General features: G+C 35.2%; 1 protein-coding gene across 5 annotated transcripts in view; it reads right to left on the bottom strand.

Moving 5' to 3' along the window:
- pcsk5b (proprotein convertase subtilisin/kexin type 5b) overlaps positions 1-26880 on the bottom strand; it is a 77548-nt gene that overhangs the window by 13010 nt on the left and 37658 nt on the right. For 2 of the 5 annotated variants that reach the window (XM_048209192.1, XM_048209193.1), the window contains exons 19-32: positions 23494-23632; positions 23280-23395; positions 14659-14761; positions 14410-14546; positions 14122-14322; positions 10516-10584; positions 9038-9080; positions 8809-8951; positions 5687-5887; positions 5414-5497; positions 3739-3934; positions 2951-3165; positions 1172-1408; positions 170-403 (exon numbers count right to left, since the gene is read on the bottom strand). In XM_048209192.1, coding sequence (XP_048065149.1) covers positions 170-403; positions 1172-1408; positions 2951-3165; positions 3739-3934; positions 5414-5497; positions 5687-5887; positions 8809-8951; positions 9038-9080; positions 10516-10584; positions 14122-14322; positions 14410-14546; positions 14659-14761; positions 23280-23395; positions 23494-23632 — 2118 coding nt within the window. Of the gene's footprint in view, positions 1-169; positions 404-1171; positions 1409-2950; positions 3166-3738; positions 3935-5413; positions 5498-5686; positions 5888-8808; positions 8952-9037; positions 9081-10515; positions 10585-14121; positions 14323-14409; positions 14564-14658; positions 14762-19314; positions 21596-23279; positions 23396-23493; positions 23633-26880 lie in introns of those variants that run through there. The other 3 variants (XM_048209195.1, XM_048209197.1, XM_048209196.1) reach the window with 3 other exon arrangements.

Raw genomic sequence — 26880 nt, 5'->3', positions numbered from 1 at the left:
TGAAGCTTATTAATTTCAAACTCATTTCACATTTCAGTTTAGTTTTTGTTATTTAGTTTCTGTTATTTAGATTTTATTTTTAATGGTGTAATAATTTTAGAGATGTTTAATTTCATAGTCTGTGTTACCACATTGGAAAATGAAATCTGGTGGGTAAGTCAGTTCTTACTGAGCAGGAAGTGTTTGGAGTTGCAGCTGAGGCACTGCTCTTTGCCTGCGCCCGAACAGCGGAGACAGCTCTTGTGACACGGCTGGCACTGGCCGTCCTCACCCATGAATGTGCTCGGAGAGCAGTCACTGAAGAACTGACAGTGCCCGTTAACATCTATCCTCATGTTAGCTCTGCAGGTGAGGCAAGAGGATGGGTGAGGACCTGAGCATGTCAGGCAGGACTTGTCACAGTCTAAAAAAAAAACACATATTTGGTGTCAGCAAACATTTATGGTATGACTATCATGATAGCACAACAGGTTGAATGTTACCAAAACATGTCCAGGTGACATTTCACGTACTCGCCCACTCACCAACGGACTTACTCACCCACCCACTCTCTCATCCACACGCTCACCCATGCACTCACCCACTCACTAACCCACGCACTAACCCACCCACTCTCTCACACACGCATGGACTCACTCACTCATTCATCCAAACACTCACCCATCCACACATTTACCCATGGACTCAGCCACTCACTCACGCAGCCACTGACTCATTCACCCAAACACTCACCCACCCACTCATTCACGCACTCACTCACCCACTCACTCACTCACTCACCCACCCACCCATCCACACACTCACCAACCCACTCCCTCACACACTCACCCACGCACAGACTCACTCACCAATGGACTCACTCATCCACCCACTCTCTCATCCACACGCTCACCCATTCACTTATTTATAAGTCCTCATAAGTCACCCTCTCCTTGTAATACCTATGTCATACCCATGTCATTAGACAAATTTGTGTCCTGATAAGTCACAAAGTCAAGATCAACTGATCACAAGTTGGTTAGAGTTAAAATATGATAACAACAATGACATTTTCTTTAGACTAGGTATAAGATCATTTCAAAACTGGTTTCACAGCATTATGCAGTTGCTCCTTCCTGTCCAACACTATCTTGTCAATTTCAGGCAGTAAACCCATAAATAAATATTATACCTCGACACTCTGCTCCATCATGGTATGTTTCTGATGGGCAGCGGAACACACACTTTCCATTGTAATGTATAAGTCCAAAAGGCCCACAGGTGGTGCAGTCGTCTTCATCAGGTCCGTCACATGTTGCACAATTACCGTGACAAGACATACACTGCTTCTGCTCTACATTTGTAAAGTACCCCTTGGGACAGTCAACAATACATTGATCCTTATGCAGGAAGAAGTACTGTTCACACTCTGAAAAGCGAGAGAAAGATAAATAACTACGTTTGAGAGAGGTAGTGCCAAACCTCAGTGCTTATCAACTAAAAAGAGAAGAAAAAGGAACTAGAATAGAATATATAGTTTTTTATGCTCACACAAGAGGCATTTATTTGATCAATAACAAAGTACAACAGTAATAGTATGAAATATTATTACAATTTAAAATAACTTCTTTCTATTTTAAGATATATTAAAAAAATAATTAATTCCTGTGATTCAGCATCATTACTCCAGTCTTCAGTGTCACATGATCATTCTAATATGCTGATTTGGTGCTCAAGAAACATTTCTTATTATTATCAATACTGAAAACAGTTGCACTGCTTATTATTTTTGAGAAAACTGTATACAATTTTTTTTTTTTTTTCAGGATACTTTGATGAATAGAAAGTTCAAAAGAACAGCATTTACAGATATAAAACAGAAATATTTACTCTCACTTTTGATCAATTTAATGCATCCTTGCTGAATATTAATTTCTTTAAAAAATAAATAAATAAATAAATAAAAAAATCTTACTGACCCCAAACTTTTAAACAGTAGTGTACACTACAATTCAAAGGTTTGGGGTCTATTTAAAGCATTAGTTTAGCCAAAAATAAAATTTCTGTCATTTATTACTCACCCTAATGTTGTTCCACACCCGTAAGACCTTAGTTCATCTTCAGAACACCAAATTAAGATATTTTTGATGAAACCCGAGGTTTCTAAACCACACATAGGCAGCAACGTCATTGCACCTTTCAAGGTTCAAAAAAGTAGTAAAGACATTGTTAAAATAGTCAACGTGACTACATTGGTTCAACCTTAATGTTATGAAGTGATGAGAATACTTTCGTGTGCAAAAACAAAACAAAAATAATGACTTTATTCAACAATCTCTTCTCTTCCCTGTAATTCTCCAGCACAGTTGATGTTGTACACACAGTGCAGCGCTTCCGGATTCTACGTCAGAATGCCAGGAGAGAAGAAACTGATGAATAAAGTTATTTTTGTTTTGTTTTTGAAGCGCAAAAAGTATTGTCGTCGCTTCTTAACATTAAGGTTACACTGTAGCCACGTGTACTATTTTAACAATGTCTTTACTACCTTTCTGGGCAATAACGTTGCTGCCTATGTGTGGTTCAGATACTCAGATTTCAGATTTCATCAATAAGATCTCAATTTGTGTTCAGAAGATGAACAAAGGTCTTACGGGTTTGGAACGACATGAGGGTGAGTAATTAATGACAGAAATTAAATTTTTGGCTGAACTAACCCTTTAACAAATAATTCTGGAAAAGCGGTCTACACTGTTAAAACGGTTTACACAAAAATATTAAGCAGTACAGCTATTTTTTAACATTAATAATAGTAATAAATGTTTCGTGAGCAGAAAATCAGCATATTCGAATGATTCCTGAAGGATCATAAGACACTGAAGCTGGACAACTGTAAATGCTACAATTTGGTGGTAATTATTATAAAAAAAAAAAAAAAATGCCAATCTGTGATGAATAATGTTGAGAACCTCACCACTGCATTTGCCCGTGTGGTCACACTCGGCACAACCGCTTGGACAGAGCTCACATACTCCACCCTTTACAAAGTGCCTGGGAGGGCAGTGTTGCACACATCTGTTTTTGAGACGCAGGTAGTCTTTCTCACAGCTCAGACAATTATTGGCTTCCCCCTCACACGTAGCACATCCAATGGCACAGCTGTGACACCTATCGGCCTCTGGGTAACCTCTGCAAGAATGCCACATTATATGACCAGTGATTTAAAAAGTATGATAATGTGTGTGGCTGTGTTCCCCTGGTCATGGGAACATACTGTATGGTACTGTACATACTTCTGAATATGAAGTAAGACTGCAGAGGTATTACAGTACTAGACAATAAAATTGAGTCTTGATTCGCAGAACCATCTGTCATACTGTTAGCTAAATGTATTTAAAACTCATCCTCACAAAACATGAGAAAGGAAAGGAAAAGATTAAGTAAAATGAAATGTCATTCAATGAATAAGAAAAAAAATCTTCACAATTAACAAGGTTGAAAATTTTAAATTAAAAAATAAATAAATAAATCAGCATTTTATCTACAACTGAATAAAATAGAAAATAAAATACTTTTCTTGACAACTAAAAAGGTTGAAAGACTTAAAATAATATAAAATAAAAATAATAAAATTACTATTTTAGGATTGCCATGATTTGCAATGTACTTGCATACTATTCACGATGGAAAAGTGCTGGGTATGCATGTGACCATGTGTGTGAATATGAAGCATTTTTTGAGTTTTGAAAGAACTTTTGCCACCTTTTACATTCAGGGACACATTTGCCATCCTGCAGATAGAGTGGACCAAAGGCATATTTGCATTTCAAACATTGATGGGCGTCCAGACACGTCAAACAGCCTGCTGAACAATCTTCACAGCGTCCACTTGTCTGGTTCCCATGAGTCTCAAGTGGACAAACGGACACGCACATCTGGCTGTTGGTAAGAAACATGCCTATAGAGACAGACAAACACCCATGTAGATGACATATAGATTACTAGCATATCCATAATATGTTCACTCAAAAATGAAAAAATTGTCATTATTTACTCACACTCATGTCGTTCATCTTCAAAACACAAATGATGATATATTTTTAATGAAATCTGATGGATTTCTGTCCCTCCAATGACAGTCTACGCAACTACCACTTTATTACTCAAGTTCATAAAGAGATTGTAAAACTAATCCATATGAATTGAGCGGTTTAGACTAAATATTCCGAAGAGACTGGATTGTTTTATATGATTTAATTTAGGCTTTTATTCACATATAAACATTGATTAGCGAACATAAAAGAAGCTCTTGCAGAAGCTCAAACATGCTGTGTTACACAAGAACGAACCTCATTGGTTCCCGTACGCGTCAAGCAAACATGCTTTATTAATTGTGCCCTTTCAACTTCACAACTTTGCAGATCATTTACATTCACAGAGAGCTACACTTCCCTCCAAAAGTTTGGAAACGCCCTAGAAAAGTGGGGTTTTGGACAATATTGGCATGAATCCTTTTTAATTTGTGATAATTTTGCACTGATAAGGGACAACACAAACTACGAAAACACATTTTATTACATAAACGGTTTATATATAGAAAAAAACTTAAATTTTCGATTCATTAAAATATCCACCATTAGCAGCTATCTGACCTAAACTGGGTTCTAATTGGTTCATTGTATTCTAAACTTAATTGGCAATCAATTGTTGAAGCTATTAAGGTGTGCTGACCCAAAAATCTTTTACATACCTGGGCCAAGTTTAAACCAGTAACCAGTCATGTCTGACTTTGACATGTATATATTGCCATTATGTAATCAAAATGAAAATTATTCTTGCTGGTCTTCAATGATAATGTCAAGTTACTTTCATGTATTTGCACCAAAAATAATAAGGATTTATGCTGATATCGTCCAAAACCACACTTTGCCAGGGGTGTTTCCAAACTTTTGGAGGGCAGTGTACATTACACATTGCATGAAAGGTAATATTCAAAAAAAAAGCATAATAGGGAGTTTCGAAGATGAACGAAAGTCTTATAGGTTTGGAACGACATGAGGGTGAGTAAACGATGACAGAATTTTAATTTTTGGGTAAACTAATCCTTCATTTTTTTTTACTTTTTTCATAATTGACTTGATTGTTACTTGAATATGTTGTCTGTTTTGGTAATACTGTATTGTGTTCTATTTATATTTTGATGTTTAGAAATCAGGTGATCTTGTTTCACAAGTCATATTATAAAAGAGGTCTCAGTGCATTTACATCCCACACCCTGATGAATGCTTGTTAGTCACACTGAATCATTCAAGTAAATAAAGGCTTTTTAGATTTATTAACCCTGAATGCCTTGGCTTTAAATTTTTTTAATGGAATAAATTATCTTATCCAAATGGCACCATTTTTATCAACTTGTGGTCATTCTTGTTTCTCTCACCTTTTTCACAGGAATCACACTGCTCTTTGTCATTCCCTGAACACGTCCTACAGGAGGAATGACACTGCTCACACTCACCCTGACCTGCACACAAAAATACATTGTTTATAAAATAAATTAAAATACATAATAAAGACTCATCTTTATTTTAAAAGATTTGTAATAACTTTAAAATTAATATATAATATAATATAATATAATATACATATATGTTTACTTTTATTAAAATAATAAATAGTTTAAATGATTTTTCAGAATATATTATTTTAATACCATTTAGGAATTTTCCGTCAGGACACTTGATGTAGCTCTTGCTGATGCATCGGCCCTTCTCCAGAAACATGTCATCTTCACAGGAATCACAGTCGTCAAATTCCGGACCACCACACGTCCGACACATGTGGTGACATGGCTCGCACTCCTGTTTTTCATCACCATAGAAACCCTCCTTACATGATTTTACGCACATGCCATCTGCAGGTAGACAGAATTTCAGTAAATAGACAAGTATTTGGGCAGGTGAAGGCTTATCCCTCTGGTGCTGTTTGGTCATTTTTGACTGAAAATTTTTACTTTTTTTTTTTTCTTTTTTTTTTTTAGAATTTTTTACTTCATTGGAAAGGTACGAAACTTGGTAAAAGCACTTGCTATGTGAACACACACACACAAATCATGGACATGATTCAAAAAAAGGTTAAATAGTCCTGAAAAAAATATGACCACATTGGAACCGAATTGGAAGCAAATTTCATCTAGTGGAAATGTTTGGTACTGCACCCAACAAAATCTTACTGAAAGCTCATTTTTTGAGATATCAACCTCAAATTTAGAACACAACTTTTTTAGATGTATGGCTTTTAGAGTAAAAGTCTGTGCTCCAAAGCATTCGAGATTTATGACAGAACAAGATATTGTGTGCCGTATCCCTTATGGGCCATGTACATGCTTTGCAAGAAGATGTTGGTCAATAAAAAAAAAAAAGTTGAAAAAATATATATTTATATATTTAAGACAGTTTAAGTGGGAAATTTTGTTTTCAGGTCTATGCTCAAAAAGTGATTAAAGGTGCCTTAGAATCAAAAATTGAATTTACCTTGGCATAGTTGAATAACAAGAGTTCAGTACATGGAAATGACATACAGTGAGTCTCAAACACCATTGTTTCCTCCTTCTTGTGTAAATCTCATTTGTTTAAAAGACCTCCGAAAAACAGGCGAATCTCAACATAACACAGACTGGTTCATAACAGTTGTTAATATGTACGTTAATATGTACGCCCCCAATATTTGCATATGCCAGCCCATGTTCAAGGCATTAGACAAAGGCAGCCAGTATTAAAGGTGCCCTCGAATGAAAAATTGAATTTATCTTGGCATTGTTAAATAACAAGAGTTCAGTACATGGAAATGACATACAGTGAGTCTCAAACTCCATTGTTTCCTCCTTCTTATATAAATCTCATTTGTTTAAAAGACCTCCGAAGAACAGGCGAATCTCAACATAACACCGACTGTTACATAACAGTCGGGGTGTACGCCCCCAATCTTTGCATATGCCAGCCCACGTTTCCAACATTATAAAAGGCATTAGACAAGGGCAGCCAGTATTAACGTCTGGATCTGTGCACAGCTGAATCAACAGACTAGGTAAGCAAGCAAGAACAATAGCGAAAAATGGCAGATGGAGCAATAATAACTGACATGATCCATGATAACATGATATTTTTAGTGATATTTGTAAATTGTCTTTCTAAATGTTTCGTTAGCATGTTGCTAATGTACTGTTAAATGTGGTTAAAGTTACCATCGGTTATTACTGTATTCACGGAGACAAGAGAGCCGTCGCTATTTTCATTTTTAAACACTTGCAGTCTGTATAATGCATAAACACAACTTCATTCTTTATAAATCTCTCCAACAGTGTGTAATGTTAGCTTTAGCCCATTAGCCACGGAGCACTATAAAAAAAATGTAAACATCCAAATAAATACTATACTCACATGATCCGAAGCATGCATGCAGCATGCATGCCCAACATTTTGTAAAGATCCATTTGAGGGTTATATTAGCTGTGTGAACTTTGTAAATGCACTGTATTATAGTCGAGAGCTCGGCGGGCAGGGAGCGCGCGATTTAAAGGGGCCGCAGCCTGAATCGGTGCATAGTTAATGATGTCCCAAAATAGGCAGTTAAAAAAATTAATTTAAAAAAATGTATGGGGTATTTTGAGCTGAAACTTCACAGACACATTCAGGGGACACCTTAGACTTATATTACATCCTGTAAAAACTGGATCTAGGGCACCTTTAACAGGTAAAAAATGGATCATTCATAACTATTCAATAAATATAACTTCGTACCATAAAATCCCCAAAAATACAAAATAAAAAAACATTATCAAAATAAAATATAGAAGTTTCTTTTTATTTTGGACCGCCATGCGAGCAGCACCAGAGGCTGGTGGTTTCACCATTGATCTAAAGCGTAGATGCAAACTGCTGTTATTAACAATGAAAACTTAAACTCAATGACAGCTAAATCTGACTAAATGAAAACTATTTCATTAACTGAAATAAAAATAAAAACTAACATACCATGACATTTAAAGGTGCTAAAGAGGATCTTTTCATCGACTGAGAAACCAAAGACTGTTAGTGAGTTTTTGAAATGAGCGCATGCGTAAGAACAACTCTCCTTCCTTCACAGCTCATTTCGAGGGAACGCCTCCCAAAACTCGTGCACGAGTATTGGAACATGAGTGTTTACCACTGGCATTCGCTGTGTCGTGTTAGTGGATTCATTATGTCGGACTCACCGCAGGTAACTCATAATCTGCAGTTGTTACTCCTGTCTCCTGACAAAAACATTGCATGCGGTGCCTGTGGAGTGTGGAAAGTTACTGGAGCGCGCAACCGCGCACGTCTCGCACAAGGAACGTCATGGCAGTTATTGACAAGCCAGAGGGCCAATCCGCGCACGTCTTTCACAAGTAACGTAATGGCAGTGATTGACAAGCCAGAGGGCCAATCGTTTACGCGATGATCGCGTAAACGATTGGCTGATGTTTTTAAGGCCCTACCTCGTGCACAGATGATGTATATTAATATTATTTCTTTCAGTGCACCTAATAAATAGTCTTTTATCAGTTAGTAAAGACAGTTTCAAGTAATATTGAAAAAATGTATAAAACAAAACATCCTCTTTAGCACCTTTAATGCAGTTAAACATTTATAAATGATACCTGGTTCATTAATTTTAGCAGCCAAAAACTAAACATAAACTTATGGTAAGTACATCAAAATGACCCAGAGGCTCTTTCAAACGCTCGTCGCACACATACAATACAGACATGAAACCTGAACACCAATACAGGCTGGCATGTGAAAAACATCTAACCTGACAGGAAGAAGCCTTCCTCACACAGGTAACATTCAGAGGCATCACAGGTCAGACAGTCATCATCACATCGAGCACACTTCATGGACAACTTGTCCTCAAATGTCCTCTCAGGGCAGGTTTTGTGACAGCTCGATCTCAACCTGCAGAAATACACGGTCTCTTACCCTTTAAATATTAACACACTGATTAAATACTCATGAAGTCAAAAAGTAAGACACAAACTTACTCGTAATAGTCCGGTAAACAAGACATGCAATGCTCTGGATTCACTGAGGGAAAAGTCATATTGTTAATGCACTCTTCACGAAAACAGGAATTATTTCATACACAGCAATTACTGAAATGACTAGGTGATTTAGGAGCTTTGACTGGAAATGCAATTTGAACACATTTCACGTAATACCGTGACATGTTCATTGTCTTATTAATTTATACAAAACAATACTTTTGTTGTCTTGGTTTGACTTTGTATTAATGTGTTAGCCAAAGGGGTAAACTAAGTAATACAACCGTTTAGGAAGTGCGCCAAAACATTGTTTATGTAACCGAGCTGCTGCAGAAAAAGAAATGAAGTGATGGTATGAGCGATTAATTACCGTTTCAAGCTTCAAACATCTCTTTTTAGAGCTTCTCAGTTCGAAAACACTATTATTCTTGCAATACTACATTGACCAGCAGAGGGAGACAGATCGTATCTCAACGATGAAAGGCATTTTACTAAACGTAGCTACTCTCAGTGTGAGGTTTTTGTTTTCCTATAGTGTCAGGTGGTATTCTACATTTTTTTTTAAATATTTTATTTATTTATTTTTATTTATTTTTTTTAAATAAAGATGTTAAGTATCTCTACTACCTTATCATTTTATAAAATTTAAATGAGTCGAAAAGCTGCGGGCTGATGTTAACCACTTATCTATATCTTTACCACTTTGATCTTCTGACACACTGACTTGCTATGTCTCACAACCTGGTGAGCAGACTACCTAGACAGCATTTTTGGACATTTCTGAGCTACGATCCCCCCCCAAAAAAATGCTGACTTGAAGTGTAGCCTATGCAGGAGGCACAATGAGACACAGACCAGACAGACTCATACGTTTGAGAGATACAACAGATGAAAAGAGATACGGGAAGCTGTGAGACAGACACAACCCCTATCATTTGTGCACTACGCACGCATCTAGTAAAAAGTGACTGGAGCATCTACAGCAAAAGAGGTCCAAAAGTCTGAGACCCCTTAAATGTTTCTATTTTTTTATTATTTTCTAATTTAGAAAACATATATTTTATGAAATAATAAAAAAAAAGTTTGCATTTGAGTTTTTGTTGAGTATCATATTTGACACATAAGGCTTTTATGGCTCATACAGTATGATTTAGTGAGAATATGTAGCTGAGGAGGGAGAAAAACATTATATTCAGAGGCTGAAATGGAGCAAAAATATGCAATTTAGTGCAGTTGCTGATATTTATATGGCCAAAATGTTAGATGAAAATTCTGATAGTTTGTAATGTAAATCACTAAGATCTGTATAGCAGTATTGCTTGATATAAATATCAGTTGTCACTCTATATCTCTCAATAATATGAAACAGTAGGATGTTTTCAAGGCTTAATGCTGACTGAGGAGGTCCTTTTTTTGCTGAAGATGTGGTGGAATTCATTTTTAAGAGCACACATCCATCCGAATAATGATATACTGACCAACAAGACAATGCTGACAGCCCTCCTCACAGGTTACACAGTCTTCATGATCTAGATCGGCTACTTCACCTACACAAGAACAAACATTACACCAGAAGTCAGCACTTCATATTCAGAAGTGGTGTTGAGAACATGGAAAAAGAAAATGCATGATACAGATGTACATAAAAACCAGATCATGTGTCTGTATTAATGTGTATAAAGAGAGTGAAAGTGTGTGCAAGTTTAAAAAGACAGTAAAAAGCAGACCGAGACGGTGTGTGTGTGCACAGTGTAGTGTGTGGTAGCCCTAGAGGCCATAGCGCAGAACCCGTTTATACATGTCTGCCACTAATGATAAGAATTTCTGTTCCCCCACTCTCTCATTTCTGGAGCTATTTCAGTCTGCCTTCTGCAGACAAGCACTTCCCTCATGCTCGGCACATCTTTGACTGTGATAAAAATTTGTGAAGAAGATTAGATAAACAGCAGTGGGTGTCGTGAGAAGCCAAACAACATCCATCGAGTTAGATTTACAGATATATGTTTGCTAAAGTGATCTAGCACAACACACAAAATGAGAGAAAAACTTCTGTCTAGTGGGGTGAATCAAACAAGAACATTTACAGCAAAATCAAAAGAAAAGAAAAAACAGAACAAAAAAACTAAAGAAACTGAAGTCTATTTTTAGAGCCATTAAGATTTTTTTGTGACCTTATTTTCATGATAATTAAGTACACCCCCCCCCCCCTTTTTCTGTAATTATTATTATGTTCAATGTTCAACAGATTCTCATTACTGTATATTTTACTCTATTACAATATACAGTGCTCAGCGTAAATGAGTACACCCCTTTTGAAAAATAACATTTTAAACAATATCTCAGTGAACACAAAAACTATTTCCAAAATGTTGACAAGACTAAGTTTTATATAACATCTCTTTAACTTATAACATGAAAGTAAGTTTAATAATATATCTTAAAGGACAAATGTTTCAGTTTTACTCAAATTAGTGTGATGCAAAAATGAGTACAACCCACAACAAAAACTACTACATCTAGTACTTTGTATGGCCTCCATGATTTTTAATGACAGAACCAAGTCTTCTAGGCATGTAATGAACAAGTTGGCAACATTTTGCAACATCTATCTTTTTCCATTCTTCAAGAATAACCTCTTTTAGAGACTGGATGCTGGATGGAGAGTGACGCTCAACTTGTCTCTTCAGAATTCCCCATAGGTGTTCGATACTTGGCCACTGAATCTCTTTCACCCTGTTCTTCTTCAGAAATCAAACATTGGCCATAAATGTGTGTTTAGGATCATTGTCGTGTTGGAAAAGTGCACAACGACTAAGGGCACGGAGTGACGGTAGCATCTTCTCTTTCAGTATAGAGCAGTACATCTGTGAATTCATGATGCCATCAGTGAAATGCAGCTCCCGACACCAGCAGCACTCATGCAGCCCCACATAAGGACACTGCCACCACCACGTTTCACTGTAGGCACCGTGCGTTTTTCTTTGTATTCCTCACCTTTGTGACACCATACAGTTTTGAAGCCATCAGTTCCAAAAACATTTATCTTGGTCTCATCACTCCAGAGTATAGAGTTCCAGTAGTCTTCATCTTTGTCAGCATGGGCCCTGGCAAACTCTAGGCGGGCTTTTTTGTGCCTGGGCTTTAGGAGAGGCTTCTTTCGTGGACGGCACCCATGCATGCCATTCCTCTGCAGTGTAAGCCGTATTGTGTCATGGGAAACAGTCCCTCCAGTTTGGCTTTCTACTTCTTTAGATAACTGCAGTGAACTTGCATGCCTCATCAGAAGACGCTCTTGTCGAGGTGTTAACTTCCATGGACGACCTGGACATCTCTGTGAGATAGTTGCAGTTCCATCTTTTTTAAATTTTTGTACCACTTTTGCTAAAGTATTCTGACTGCTAAGTAAAGCTTTGCTGATCTTCTTGTAGCCTTCACCTTTCTGGTGTAAGTAAATTATTTTCTTTCTCAGGTCTTGTGACATTCCTCTTCCATGTGGTGCCATTGCTGACAGCATGAAATGGGAAGGGGTTTAACACCCTTTTATAGTCAACTGTCTGCTGGACACCTGTGTAAGGAATAATTAGACTCAGCTGTGGTTGAATTCTTGTTAAATTAGACATTTGTAGTCTAAAATTTAGCTTTGCTCCAGAGACTTTCAGTGGGGTGCACTCATTTTTGCATCACCCTAATTTGAGTAAAACTGAAAAATGTTTAATCTAAGTTATATTATTAACCTTACTTTCATGTTATAAGTTAAACAAATGTTATATTAAACAGTCTTGTCAACATTTTGGAAATTGTTTTTGTGTTCATTGAGATATTGTTTAAAACGTTACTTTTCAAAGGGGGTGTACTCATTTACGCTGAGCACTGTACAATTACTGCAATTTTTTACATTACTGTTCAAAAGTACGGGGTCAGTAAAATTTTATTTTTGAAAGAAATCAATAAATTTATAACATTACAAAAGATTTCTATTTCAAATAAATGCTGCTAGTTTAACTTTCTATTCATCAAAGAATGCTTCTTTCCACAAAAGAAAGTACAACTGTTTTCAACATTGATAATAATAAGAAACGTTTCTTGAGCAGCAATTCAGCATATTAGAATGATTTCTGAAGGATCATGTGACACTGTGTGTGTGTGTATATATATATATATATATATATATATATATATATATATATATATATATATATATATATATATATATATATATATATATATATATATATATATATATATATATATATATATATATATATATATATATATATATATATATATATATATATATATATATATATATATATAAAAAAACACTATTACTGTTTTTACTGTATTTCTGATCAAATAAATACAGTCTTGGTGAACATAAGAGACTTCTTTTGAAAACATTAAAAATAAAAATCTTACCAACCCCAAACTTTTCAACAGTAGTGTAGCAATTGTAGCAATTTAAGTTGTATATCATTAATTTTTCACATTACAGTAAGGAGAATGATATCTTTTTTGCATTAAGGAAATGAAAATTAGACATTTTGACATTACAAATTAAAATTAATTTGCATTACGGTAATGAAAATAAGATATTGTTTGCATTACAATAATGAGGCATTTGTTTACATACATTCGCAGGAGAATAAGATTCATTATGATAATGAGAACTTCGGTAATGAGAGGTAATTATCTTAACTGTCAAAGATAATGGCACAATGCAAAATATTCTAATGGCTTAAGTAGTAGAAAAATTTCTTTATCTAAAATAGAATTTTGTTTCCTTTTTGAAAAGAAATGAATATGACCAGGTCATTTCATTTCATTTTACAGCTTTTGCAAGACTGAAGGAACTTTATAGTGAAAAATGCGGGCAAAAAAAGCAAACAAAAACATTTGGTTTTTTACACTGGTCCTACAGTTCATCCAGTAATTCGATTTTCTGAAGAATTTTAATAATATTTTAATAAACACCCTCACATACCAAAATGATGTAACAAGAAACTTAATAATCACAAGAAATGAAACAATGGAAAACATCAAGCAAGCTATTGGGAATATTCTAGAACAGTTATGATGCAACTGACCCACTCCACACTCCAGTTTGGCACACATCCCGTCTTTGGGGTAGTAGGAGGGGGCGCAGTAGAGACAGTGGCCTGTGGAAGTACACACTGTGCAATTTGAAGGGCAGGGATCACATGTACCCTTCAGGGAATGGAAACAGCCCCCTGGACAGCTTACAAGACACTCCTCTTCAAAGAGGTACCGCTCTACTCCGAACTTATCTGTGCGGAAAACAGAAACAGAATAGAAAAAAATGTTAAGAGCCTGTATTTGTCTCTGCTATGCGAGGCGGTTATGACTCCGTTTACCTTTGCTACAGCGGGTACATTTTTTAGGCCCTTCGTCTGAACATTCATGGCATGTGTGGTGGCAAAGATGACACTGTCCATCCCTCTCGTACTTCCCAGGATCACAGCCAAGCACACATTGCCCATTATCAAACAACCTGCCAAAGAATAAAAACTGAAATCTTTTCACCACACACTGTACATTCAGTCTCACTACAGCTTTATTCAATTGTGGTGCTGTAAGAAACAAGTGACTTGTTCATGCCTCACCAAGTGGCCGAGCAGCTGATGCAGTCATGACTCTCAGGTCCAGTGCACTTGTAGCAGGTTGAGTCACACAGACTACATTTATTATGTTTGCTTAAGTACTCTCCTGAAAATAACATACAGATAATACGTAAACACAAACTTTTATTTAGCAGCTGCACCATCATTTGCTGGTGAATAATCCAAATTTAAATGATGATTGTTATATTATAATATTAGTATATTTATTTATGTAGCATCAGAAATAACTTGGTATTTTTTCCCTGAATGTAAAATTAAATACAGAAAAATACAAATAAACAAACAAGCAAACAAACAAAACCAAATGACAAAATAAAACAGAAAAATACAAATAAACAAACAAGCAAACAAAAATAAGCAAAAACCAAATAACAAACAAATAAAACCAAATGAAAATAAACAAAACAAACAAAAATAAACTAAATCAAATGATAAATAAACAGAAAAATACAAATAAACAAGCAAAAAAAAACAAGAAAAAACCCAAATGACAAACAAATAAAACCAAATGAAAATAAATAAACTAAAATAAAAAAATAAGCACACAAAACCAAATGATAAATAAAATAGAAAAATACAAATAAATAAACAAGCAAACCCCAAATAAACAAAACCAAATGGAAAAACAAACAAAACAAGCAAACAAAATCAAATAATAAATGAAACAAACAACCAAAACCAGATTATAAATAAATAAACAAAACCAAATGACGAAAACAAAACAAACAAGAAAAACAAAACAAATGACAAATAAACACATATATATATATAAATGGGTGAAAATCAAAGTGCTTACCTGTTCTGAGCTTTACCATTAATGAAAAAGACTTCTGGTTGAAGGATTGGCCAGCTGACAATTTTGATTTCAATCCATTCAAAGACCATGCATAAGCAAGTTTTATAAATCAGAACACTCTCAGAGAAAGCAAGAAAGCTCATGCAGAATGCACACATACAATCAGCAGGCCTTAGAAAAGAAGAACTGAAATCTGAATATTTAGAAAAAGGTGATTTTGTGAGTTACAATAAATGACCACGTAAAAAGATCTTGCATAAACACAGTTGAATCACTTGAACTAAACCAAGCATCTTTGTTAGTATAAACAAAACTCTTTTTCCGAAATCCATCTAATCCAAAAACACCAATTAATAAAAAATATAATAATAATAAAGATGATAACTGTCAGTCAAGTCATAAAGGCAACAGATCAATCTTACAAAAAAGTAATGCAACTTTATAACTCTCTAGGTGCCAGAATGGATTCAAAACTATCCTAAAGTGATGCCATGGGACTCTGAAGAAAGCTAAAGACATTGAGCTAACCTTTAACCCCAGGCCGAGCAATGTATTTGTGAGATTTTAGAGAGAGCCGGACATGTATGGCTGACTGACCCTCCAGATGACCTCAGCTTACGCTCTGATACACTCTATTCATTCAATTCTGACAGTCCTGAAGCAAAACTTCATGACCCTACATGACCGTAATTGAGTTGTCAATCACTGGGCTTAAAGAAATATCGGTCCAAAGCCAATGTCATCCCTGAGTTAAACAAGTTCTCTCACTCAAACTGCTTATATTACACTGCAAAAATGCTTCAGAATCACTTTGATATTCGACGCAGGATTCTAGCATTTGCAACAGCTATAACGTCAATAGTAATGGCTTTATCATGTTATTCACCACACAAAAGAGACAATGGTTGTGTGGGAGCTGCAAATATTTTAAAAATGTTCCTTCTAAAGGAAACGGCCACAGGTCAAAACAAGGGGCTGCGCATATATTGTCTCTTTTAAAGTCATTGTGACTCATTTTAGTCAATTTCTCTTGGTCAAATGGTGAATTGTTCTCTTCAAAACAAAAAGAGCCTTTTGTGAGGAAACAAGAAGTCGAATCATTCTCACCAAAACTCTACGTATATGTGGTCTTCTGAGTGGGGCTTGGTGTGTTACTATGTCGTGTTCTGGGTAGTTGTTTATGGATCCAAGTCAAGTTTCGATGGCATTCTGAACTCTATATATGGCTCGGGTCACTATGAAAGTCTATAGATTTTGTTGCCCATTTACTGCCAAATGATTGTCCCTCTGTTGCTCCGTGCATGGCGGCCAATAAAAAATTTATTTTAGTGAAATTAATGTATTATATTTTAGTTTATGTTTTTTATTTAATATTTTGTATTTTTAAGAGATTTTATGGCACTAAATTATATTTATGCAGTAAACCTGAGTATACACCCAAAAATTTCAAACTTAAACTGTCACAAATCTTGAATGCTTTGGAGCACAAACTTAAGATTGATCTCTTTTTAAAGATGATACAAAAGTGAACTTAAAGTTAAAGAAGTTTAACAGGGTTTCTGCAGGTTTCATCAAATCTAATTTAATGCTTTTTAATGCCTTTTTAATGCCATTTTTTTTTTAATGCCATATTATATTATATTATATTATATTATATTATATTATATTATATTATATTATATTATACATTACATATGTCGCTAAATGTCGATAGATGACGTCATGCAGCAATTTGTTTGCTTCTCTGTTGCTACCCTTTTTGCTCACATATTTTAATACAGCCAAATTCCCAATAAAACTGTTTCATCTATATATTTTTCTGTTTTTGTTGTCAGACTATATGAAATGGTGACTGAAACGCGACCCATTAAGACTTCATACAGGGCTCGACATTAAGCCTTGTCATTCACTTGTACGAATAAAACAGTTGCTTGTCTGAAAAAATGAGATTTAAAATTTCTGAAGCAATATCCTTCCAGAATTTTGCAGCTTTGACATATTTAAATCTGCATATTTGTAATAGATTTGTGGGGGAAAATGATACTTTTAAAAAAATTAAACTAAACCACCAGTAGGTTGCATCAAGAAACCGTCTTAATAAGTGAGTCATTCATTTAAACGATTAATTCCAATGACTGATTCATTCAATAATGAGACTTTATGAATGGGTCATTGAATCTTTGACTCAAAATGCTTCAAATTGCTGAATCATTCAATAACGAAAACAAGGCTGAGCCTGCATTTCAATGAACATTCTATCCATCCTAAATAGCATGTAACATTATTAATATTCAATACTATTTGGGGCGGATAGGGCGGATAGTTTGCACACTGGGATGCAGGGTGAGTGTTGGTACGCTATGGTTCTGCTGTGATCTTTGTTTGAAACTATTTTTGCTGCTAAAATAGAACAAAAACAGTCAATGTTCCTTCTAAAATGTAAGTGACTTAATATTAACCATTTGTTAACTGAACTGTTGTATGAAATCAGTGTCACGTTTTTAATCGTGATGGTAGCCTGTTTAGGAAAACAGCATTCTTGGTCGTGTGATATTGCTTAACTGTATCAAGTTATAAAAAACTTTTTTTTTTGTATTGACATTTTAATCAGGTCATTGTCCGGCCGGGCAAGTAAAATTTTCTTTCACTTGCCACTTCAAAAAATCCACTTATCCCGGACTAATTGAAAAGCGTTAGTGTCGAGCCCTGACATGGTAAACCAGCGCTGAATCCTTATTTATAATCGAGAAGTTGTCTGACAAAATCACAATATACATAAGATAAAGACAGTTGCTGTGATTTTGGCTAACGTTATATGTACACGTAAAATGATCACTCAGTCAGGTTAGAAGCAATAGAATCCATTTTATTTGTTCTCTGGCAGAGCGCACAGCCTCAACTGAATGCGCTGCTTCTCTCAGCCACTCACTGAACAGCAGACACAGAGAGAGGTGCGCCTGCGGCAGTGGCTGCAGCAAGAAAGCAAGATCTCACGCTCGTGCGGCAGTACCGGGGGTCTCGGAAGCTAGATCAGGTTAACAAGTATTCGTCACAACGTGTTTCTTGGAAAAAAGTTGCAAAATAGGTCTGAAAAGTCGCTAAGTTGGCAACACTGATGCAGCCTTCCGTCTCCAGGTCACAGCCCACCGCTGTCCAAAACGGCGTTATGATTATTTTGCACCGGCCGGAGGCAATTACCAAACTGGTTCCGTGTGTGTATATCACACCAATGTACATATTTTACGACAGCAAATCAAAGTTGAAGGCTATATTCAATATAAACTGGTAGTATTATTTTTCTTCAAAACTATCTAAAAAAAAAATGGAATGACTTTTAATGCTTTATAATGCCCCACAGATACCCTGTTTAAGTATATTGTTTGGAAAATGCACAAAAATTATTTTCAATTTTTATATGAAATATACATTTTTTTCAAAACATGTTTCAAAACATTACTCTAAAACTGAGAAAATCAAAGCCATAAATCTAAACAAGTTGTGTTCCAAATTTGCGGGGTATATAATCGCAAAAAAGATTTTTTTGGGGTGCAGTACCCAACGTTTCCACTAGATGAATTTTGTTTCCCTATTCATTTCCAATGTGGTCATTTCTGACTTACAAGTGTGAATATTTTTATTGTATTTTTTCTGGTCCATTTAACCTTTTTAAATCATGTCCATGATTTTTTTTTCCCTTTACCATGTTTTGTACTATTCCGATGAAGTAAAAAAAATTAAAAAATTAAATCGAATGTAAAATTTTTCAGTCAAAAATGATCGAAGAGCACCAGCAGTAATCTGAGGCAGTATGTAATTTAAATAAGCAAACAAAAGTAGTCTCGTTTCATCTCTCTGAGTCTTGTTTTTATTTTAAAGTTCATTAATAAAAAGATCAGTAAACCATTCGTTTCGTCCAGTCTTCTCTACATGATAAAACATTTTTTTTCTTGGCCCTGACTACAAACACATCTTCATCTAGACTAACTGTTCATGGCAGTTGGCTAAAAACAGAAATATAAAATAATTTTAGAAAACTCATCCGTTTCCCCCCTTATTTCAATTGAACGTGGGTGCAAAATATATTTTAAGGTTAATAGTGATAAAAATACATATATACATTAAGAAAAAAACGTTGCCAGAACAGAGTAAATGTAACACATTTGAACAGACTGATTCTCTATATAACATTAGTTATGTAGCGTTGCATGTATTGAGTTCGCAAAAAAACGTACAACCATACTACTTTTTTTTGCGTCATGAATACACAATTAGCATGAAGTGGCTGGACAATGCCATCCACAAAACACAACTCATTTGAACTATGACCATTTATAAATCTTTTTCATAAATAAAAGGCTACGTCTTCTTAAACAACATCATTCATAAATAAAAGACACAGAAATCCCCTTAACATTGAGCAAAAGTGGATTGGTCAAACATGTCCTTAATGAATGTAGAAGTCTAATTTGTGTTGTGTAGTACTATTAGTATAACTAAACATTTCACCTCGTTTCTGACCTTTATTAAAATGTAATACACTCCCCTCAAGTATTTTCTTTTCTTTTCTTTTCCCACGATACTGCAATATTGTAAATATGGCCAGTATGATAAAAATAAAAACTCTAAACTAAAAATTCATTTGAATTCACAAATATTTGTTGGACCCAACGAATCCAAGACACAAATGTGAATTCAAAAAGCTTTCTCTAACAACTCCATTATGTCAATAGCACCAGTTATGTGAATAAAATACTTATTACTCTCATAAAGACATGGAATAATGAACTATTTTAGGTGGCCATTTCAAAGTTGATTCAAATGGAGCAATTTAACTTTTCGTTTGCATGATGAACCAATAAACTATAAATATTTCTGAAACAAACACTGTGGTGCACGGCCCAACACATAAAACCATTGTAAGACTTCACTAAACGGATTTAATTCATTTTGTCAGGTTGTTGACCCTGATCTACCCGGACACACGCCGTAAAAATTCCTTATTCGTTTCACATGAATTATTCAGGATTAATATTGAGGAGCCGTTTCATGAAATGGCAAGATACAAAAATGCATGTATAGGGATTTATTTAATTTTATTAAAAGGTATATCACGAATGGCCTGGTAATTAATTCATAGTGTTTCAAACCTCATTTCGGCTACCACCATTAAAACCTGTACTTCAGCCCAGTCAATGATTCTTCATGGCTACACTAACACCAGGTGTGGTTACGTTTAGGTTTCCCGAAACCTATTTTTCCACTTATGAAACGATAATGAAACGCACACACACACGCACACACGCACACAAAAACAGATAAGAGATCTGAGCCTGAGGTGAAGAATGTCTGAACAGTGAGACCACCTGATACGAAGGCATTCATCTCATGTCGACGCTTTTCTTTGACTAAATGGCAGGTCGTTAGTGTTAGTACAATACTCATTGCTTCAGGAAGTACTTATTTTTGTTTCTTGTACCTCCAGAGGCAGCTATTGATTTTACTGCAGTCGTGAAGGTCAGCGGATGAACCTGTGCTATGGTTTATGTCGTCCCTTTGCTCACAGAGGTCTTGCTGAAACTTGTAGAGGTTCTCTGAGTGCGCTTTATTCAGAATATGCACAAACTGGCTTTGATCACTGTTGTCATAATGCGTGAAACTTGTGGAAAAATAAAGAACCGCCGCTTCAACGCTCAGCATGTCGCTCCAAATTCTTCTCTGGACCCAAAATGAAGAAAAAGGTACAAAAATTTGGCATCCATGCTTTGGTCACAAAATACTGACATGTATGATTTGCTGTTTATTACTGATCCCAGTCGCACCACCCTGACAGCTTCTGTCGACACACGCACGCGCACACACACACATACACACAGACACACAGAGATAAAGGTAGGTTTGTTGTAGTTCTGGCATCGAGAAACCTCACAATGTAGTCCCATATTCGAGGTTCCCGACTGGAATATAAATTAGCGGAACGTGAGCGGCAAGTGGGGCCGGAAAAGTTCCTTCAGCCCTTTAGAGAACATGTTCTACAGCACAGCTGCTGTAGAACTTTCCTCTGGCACAGATTGTTCTTTTTCACTAGCACACAGAAACTTCCCTCGGCCCACGATTCTTCATTTGCTTTCCAGAGAGCAGGAAGAGGAGAGAGGAGCAGAAAGACAGCAGGCCATTGGGCGGCGGAGAGGAAATGATGCAGATCGTAGCAAGGCGATAGATGACAGGCAAATGTCGTTTTGTTGGGTTTATTTTTTAGAATCCAGTTGATTGTTCGACGGAGAAGGATATCCAGGTGTGATTGGAATCCAGGATGAAAAGATTTGAAGGAAAGATCATCGGGAAGAAAAGGAGAACACACATTTAGAAAGTGATCAAAAAAGTCATTTTTACAGTGTCACAGGTTGACAGAGTAACTTTATTTTTTTCCTTTGCTAGAAAAAGCCCAAATTATGGTCCACTGTAAAAATGTAGCCCATATTGAACTCAAGGTTCCCAAAATGCACTTGGGTCATCAAGAATACTTTGAGAATAAATTGGCCTGAAATATTGGGCACATCTCATGAAACTGGACATATTTCACCTCAAAATTTAGAATAAAGTATGTTAACTTATAACAATTTTAAATGTATAATTTGGTAATTTATATGAATAATTTTTTTAATGTATTAATTTTTACATTGTAAAGTGTTTATGCATAATTATATTTGTTGTACTGCATATATGAATTAAAATAAATCATTACAAAAATAAGAATAAATATTGAGAATCATGGGAAATAACTACTTTTCAAATATTTGTGCAACTGGACATATTTCACCTCAAAATTTAGAATAAAGTATGTTAACTTATAACAATTTTAAATGTATTATTTGGTAATTTATATGAATACATTTTTAAATGTATTAATTTGTATATTGTAAAGTATTTATGCATAATGATATTTGTTGTACTGCGAATATGAATTAAAATAAATCATTACAAAAATGAGAATAAATATTGAGAATCATGGGAAATAGCTACTTTTCAAAAATTTGGGGTCAATAAGAATTTTTTGAAAGAAATTAATACTTGATGCATTCAGCAAAGATGCATTATATTGTTCAAATTTGACAGTAAACACTTTTACATTAAAAATACATATATTTAAAAAATATGCTGTTCTTTTGAATATTCTATTCATAAAAGAATCCTAAAAAACAATTATATATAAAAATATTAGGAATCACAACTATTTTCAAAATTGATAATGATTAGAAATGTTTCTTGAGCAGCAAATCAGTATATTAGAATGATTTCTGAAGGATCATGTGACACTGAAGACCGGAGAGAAAATTCAGCTTTGCAATCACAGGAATAAATTATTAATTTTTAAATATACTCAAATACAAAAAAAGTTATTTTAAATTGTAATATTTCACAATATTACTTTTTTAAACAATTTTACTATTGTAAAAAAATATATATTTTTATTATTGTAAAAACAACAACAAACAGAATAAATCCAGCCTTGGTAAGCATAACTTTTTGAAAAAACATCATACTGAAAAACATCCACACGCAAAGAATTTGGAGCTAAAATCCCCACCCTCAAAATATGTTTGCAAAATCTAATTTTCTTTTTATTTTGGGGTGAAATGTGACCTGGACATGTCTTTCCAAAAAGGCAATATCAGAAAAACAAAATCAACAAACCATGATTTATCCCCATGCAAAAGCTAAAATATTTTGTTGTACAAAAGATTCAGATCAAAATCTAGAGGACAGAAAACAAAAAACGAAGAGGCTAGCCAAAATCTACAGTACTCACCATCTTTGCAGATGGTGCTGACGACACACACACCATTTTCCAGGTTATAGCCGTTGACGCAGGTGCTACAGTTCCTCTCCCCCGGCCCTGCGCAGGCGTAGCAGGTAGGATCACACCTGGAGGCACAATCACAACCGCGACGTGTCAAACGCATCATTACTGCTTTAAATGTAAACACTTTCTCAGATGTCACATTCAGCAGTGAAATACTGACTTTTGACAGGACTTTTGGACATCTCCGTTGTCTGTCGTTTGTTCTGCTAAGTAATATCCCATGTTGCAGCTGGAGACACAACGCCACTCCTCAAAGTAATAGCCCGGAGCGCACTCATTACACGCTTCCATGCCAGTTCCTGTGAACGCAGAATACAATCATGTTCCCCAAAAAGCAGATTGCAAATAATTTGGAATACACACACTTAGAAAAGCTCTTTCTAAAAGGGTTTCCTCTGAAAATGCCTGGAAGGCCATTGGCCATAGTGTATTAGTAACAAAAATTCAAATAATTTGTGAGGAAACTAATCAGAAAGAATCAATTCTCTGATTCTCTGAGGCATTATGTGGCTCATTTCTGCCACATAAGAAAATAAATCATGCTTTAGGAAACCATAATTATGACCTAAAACTTTATAAGAGTCATTATTACGAGATAACGTTAACACTGACATTATGGTTGTCAAACAAAGGCGCATTTCCAGGTATATTCAGTAGCGACAGACCAAGCTTTCTCTTACTCATGTTTGTTTGAGCTCTCTCCGAGCATCAAAGGTTTCTATTTACAAGGTTTTTACAAGTGTTAAGCATTGTAGCCAAACACAATCATATCTGTTGAGCGTGTGAAAGCAATGGTCTGTCACAACAAGAGCCGCACGCTCACAAATCCTTTCGTTATAGCCAACAAAGCGTAAACGTGATGTAAATAAGAGATTCATTGTACAATTTATTATAATGGGACTGTTTGGGAGAGTGTAGTATTCAGTGAGCTTGCACTTTAGAGACTGACAGCCTTGGTGATTATAAAGAGATGTTCTTCTCTTGCTTTCCATTTCAAAAGCTGAATACAAGTTTAGGTTTTAATGCTAAGTACACTGCAAAGTTTCTGGATTGACAACCATGTCTAACTGTGCCACTGAAACGGAACCTGTGATGATTGACAGTGATAACCAGTGTTGGGCAGTAACGCGTTACTAATAACGCGTTACTGTAACGCAGTTACTTTTGACAGTAACTAATACTGTAACGCATTACTTTTTAAATAAATTAACTCCGTTACCGTTACCATATGGTGCGTTGTGCGTTACTTTTTAATTGATTAATTTTGGCTGAAGTGTGTAGACAGCATAACCTGTTTACAGAAGCGACGCATTGTAGGATTGGTGGATGCCAACCACTGTAAACTCGAAGACGCACTGTGGGCATGTTTCCGTTTATTCAAGTATGTGCGGCAGTCATAGTGAGTCAAGGCGAGAACAAGACGAGTTTCTCAAAGTGGAAATATGCTCATTATTTCACTTTAGCACAAAGACAAAAACGTTTTAGTCAAATGTAAGCGTCTTTCTGGTTCGAATGTCCTATCTACTGCGATAAACGCAACTCCAATCTGTTAGCACCTCCAGAAACGTAATTCATTAGTTGACTAATCGCCTTTATATTCATTTAATTTCTTAAATACTGGAGAGAATAAACCATAATAATGATCGTAATATAGGCTATAGCGCATGCATAAAGCTTGCCACAAAGAACTGGCAAAATGAATGATGATGAATGTGACAAAAACAGCAAGGAGACATTTTAATTGTTTATTAATAAAGTAATGTTTTCTGAATCAGTGTCGGCTGCGAAGATGAAGTTGACATTGCTGACTCTCATCATCTCCGGATACTGGACGCGCCTAGAGAGAGAATGTACATTTCATTCGGATTAGGCTACATAATCAGAGTAGCCTATTTCTTTTCGTTTTTAGATATTTCAAGCTTTCTATAGATATATTTCTCATGTATGTGAGGTAAGCAGCCGCTGAGTTTCGGTTCATTCAGCCTATAAGTCGCACTCCAGTTCACGCGCCAGTGATCGCACCTGCGCCTGCCATGATTAATATTGTCTGCTATATTTGCTTCTTATTTATTAAATCCAGGCAATTGGTTGATGAAACATTGATTAAAATTAAGATACAATTTTTACAAAACGAAATTCACTTTAAGGCTTTCTACAAAACAAAACTTAATAAAGTGGTCAAAATCATGTCTGACCCACTCCATGCCTCCCGATATATTGCGCATCTTATGATGCATCTTACTCATGCTGTTCACTTTTCATAATCAAGTAAATTAATTTAAAACATAACACAGGACTATTTAAACATAAATATGAAACTACATTTTCTTTAATGGCTATACCAACACGTATTGTACAGTACAGAGAAATTTCATAAGCAAGAGCGGATCATGAGTCACGAGTCAGATCAAGAATAATTTATTCTTAGACTTATATTTAATAATGGGGGCATTCAAGTTATTTGACATATTTACATTTTTTTAAGTAACGCAATAGTTACTTTCCCTGGTACTTTTCTAATGATGTAACTCAGTTACTAACTCCGTTACTATTTGTGAGAAGTAACTAGTAACTATAACTAATTACTTTTTTAAAGTAACGTGCCCAACACTGGTGATAACCAACGGACAGGACAATATGGGACAACATTTTTTAAAGTATTTAATTCAACAGTTTTTGCTATGGTACCGAAATTGGTACCAAGATTTGTGAAATTTTACTGGTATTGGTATTGAATACTGAAATTTTGGTACTGTGACAACACTAACTGACATAAAATCGAAATTATGACAAAATCCAATAACTATGATATTAGTAAAAATTACATACTAAGTAAAAAGCCACAACTGACATGAAAACTCATTTATGAAATAAGTCAAAATTATTATAATTGATAAAAAGTAAAAAATTCATTTAAATTTGTCAATTTTACGTGACAAATCTCAATCTTCACTCAATCATTTATCTCATAAGTATGACTTGGTATCATAATTTTGACTTTTTGTTTCATAATTCAGATTTTTCAAAGCATGATTTTTTTTTCTTATGTGGGAGATATGGGCTTCCATCAAACTGAGAGTCGACTCTAAAGGTCCATTACGACTTCTGAAGTGTGATAAGCATCATAAGTGTACACGTGTATATATACACTGTTGTTAAAATCTGGTGCAGAATCAGAGCTAACAACAGTAATTGTGCTGGATGAACTATATTCAGAAGCTAAGCACTGGTTGTTCTGCAAAGCCTTAGTAATTAGCTGCAATTTCTGTACACTGTAGAGAACAGCACAGACGCAATGGTCTCAGAAGGCACTTCATAGTCTTGTTAAGTCTAGAACTTCAAAATGACCTCATGCTGTGCATCATTTTTTGTGCCCATGATGATTATAGCCTCTCGTCATTTTTGGATGCAAAATTGCTAACCAAAAGGGACATATAATATACATTTCAAAAAAATATAATAGTCAATCAATGTTCTCTCCAACAGTATATGGAAAACAAAGCCTACTGGAAAGTTATATTTTATAAATTGCTTGTGATGTGAAAGG

The sequence above is a fragment of the Megalobrama amblycephala genome, linkage group LG12 (assembly GCF_018812025.1).
Source record: "Megalobrama amblycephala isolate DHTTF-2021 linkage group LG12, ASM1881202v1, whole genome shotgun sequence".
Taxonomy (NCBI): domain Eukaryota; kingdom Metazoa; phylum Chordata; class Actinopteri; order Cypriniformes; family Xenocyprididae; genus Megalobrama; species Megalobrama amblycephala.
The sequence above is the reverse complement of the archived record's forward strand: the minus strand, read 5'-3'. Positions and strand labels throughout refer to the sequence as shown.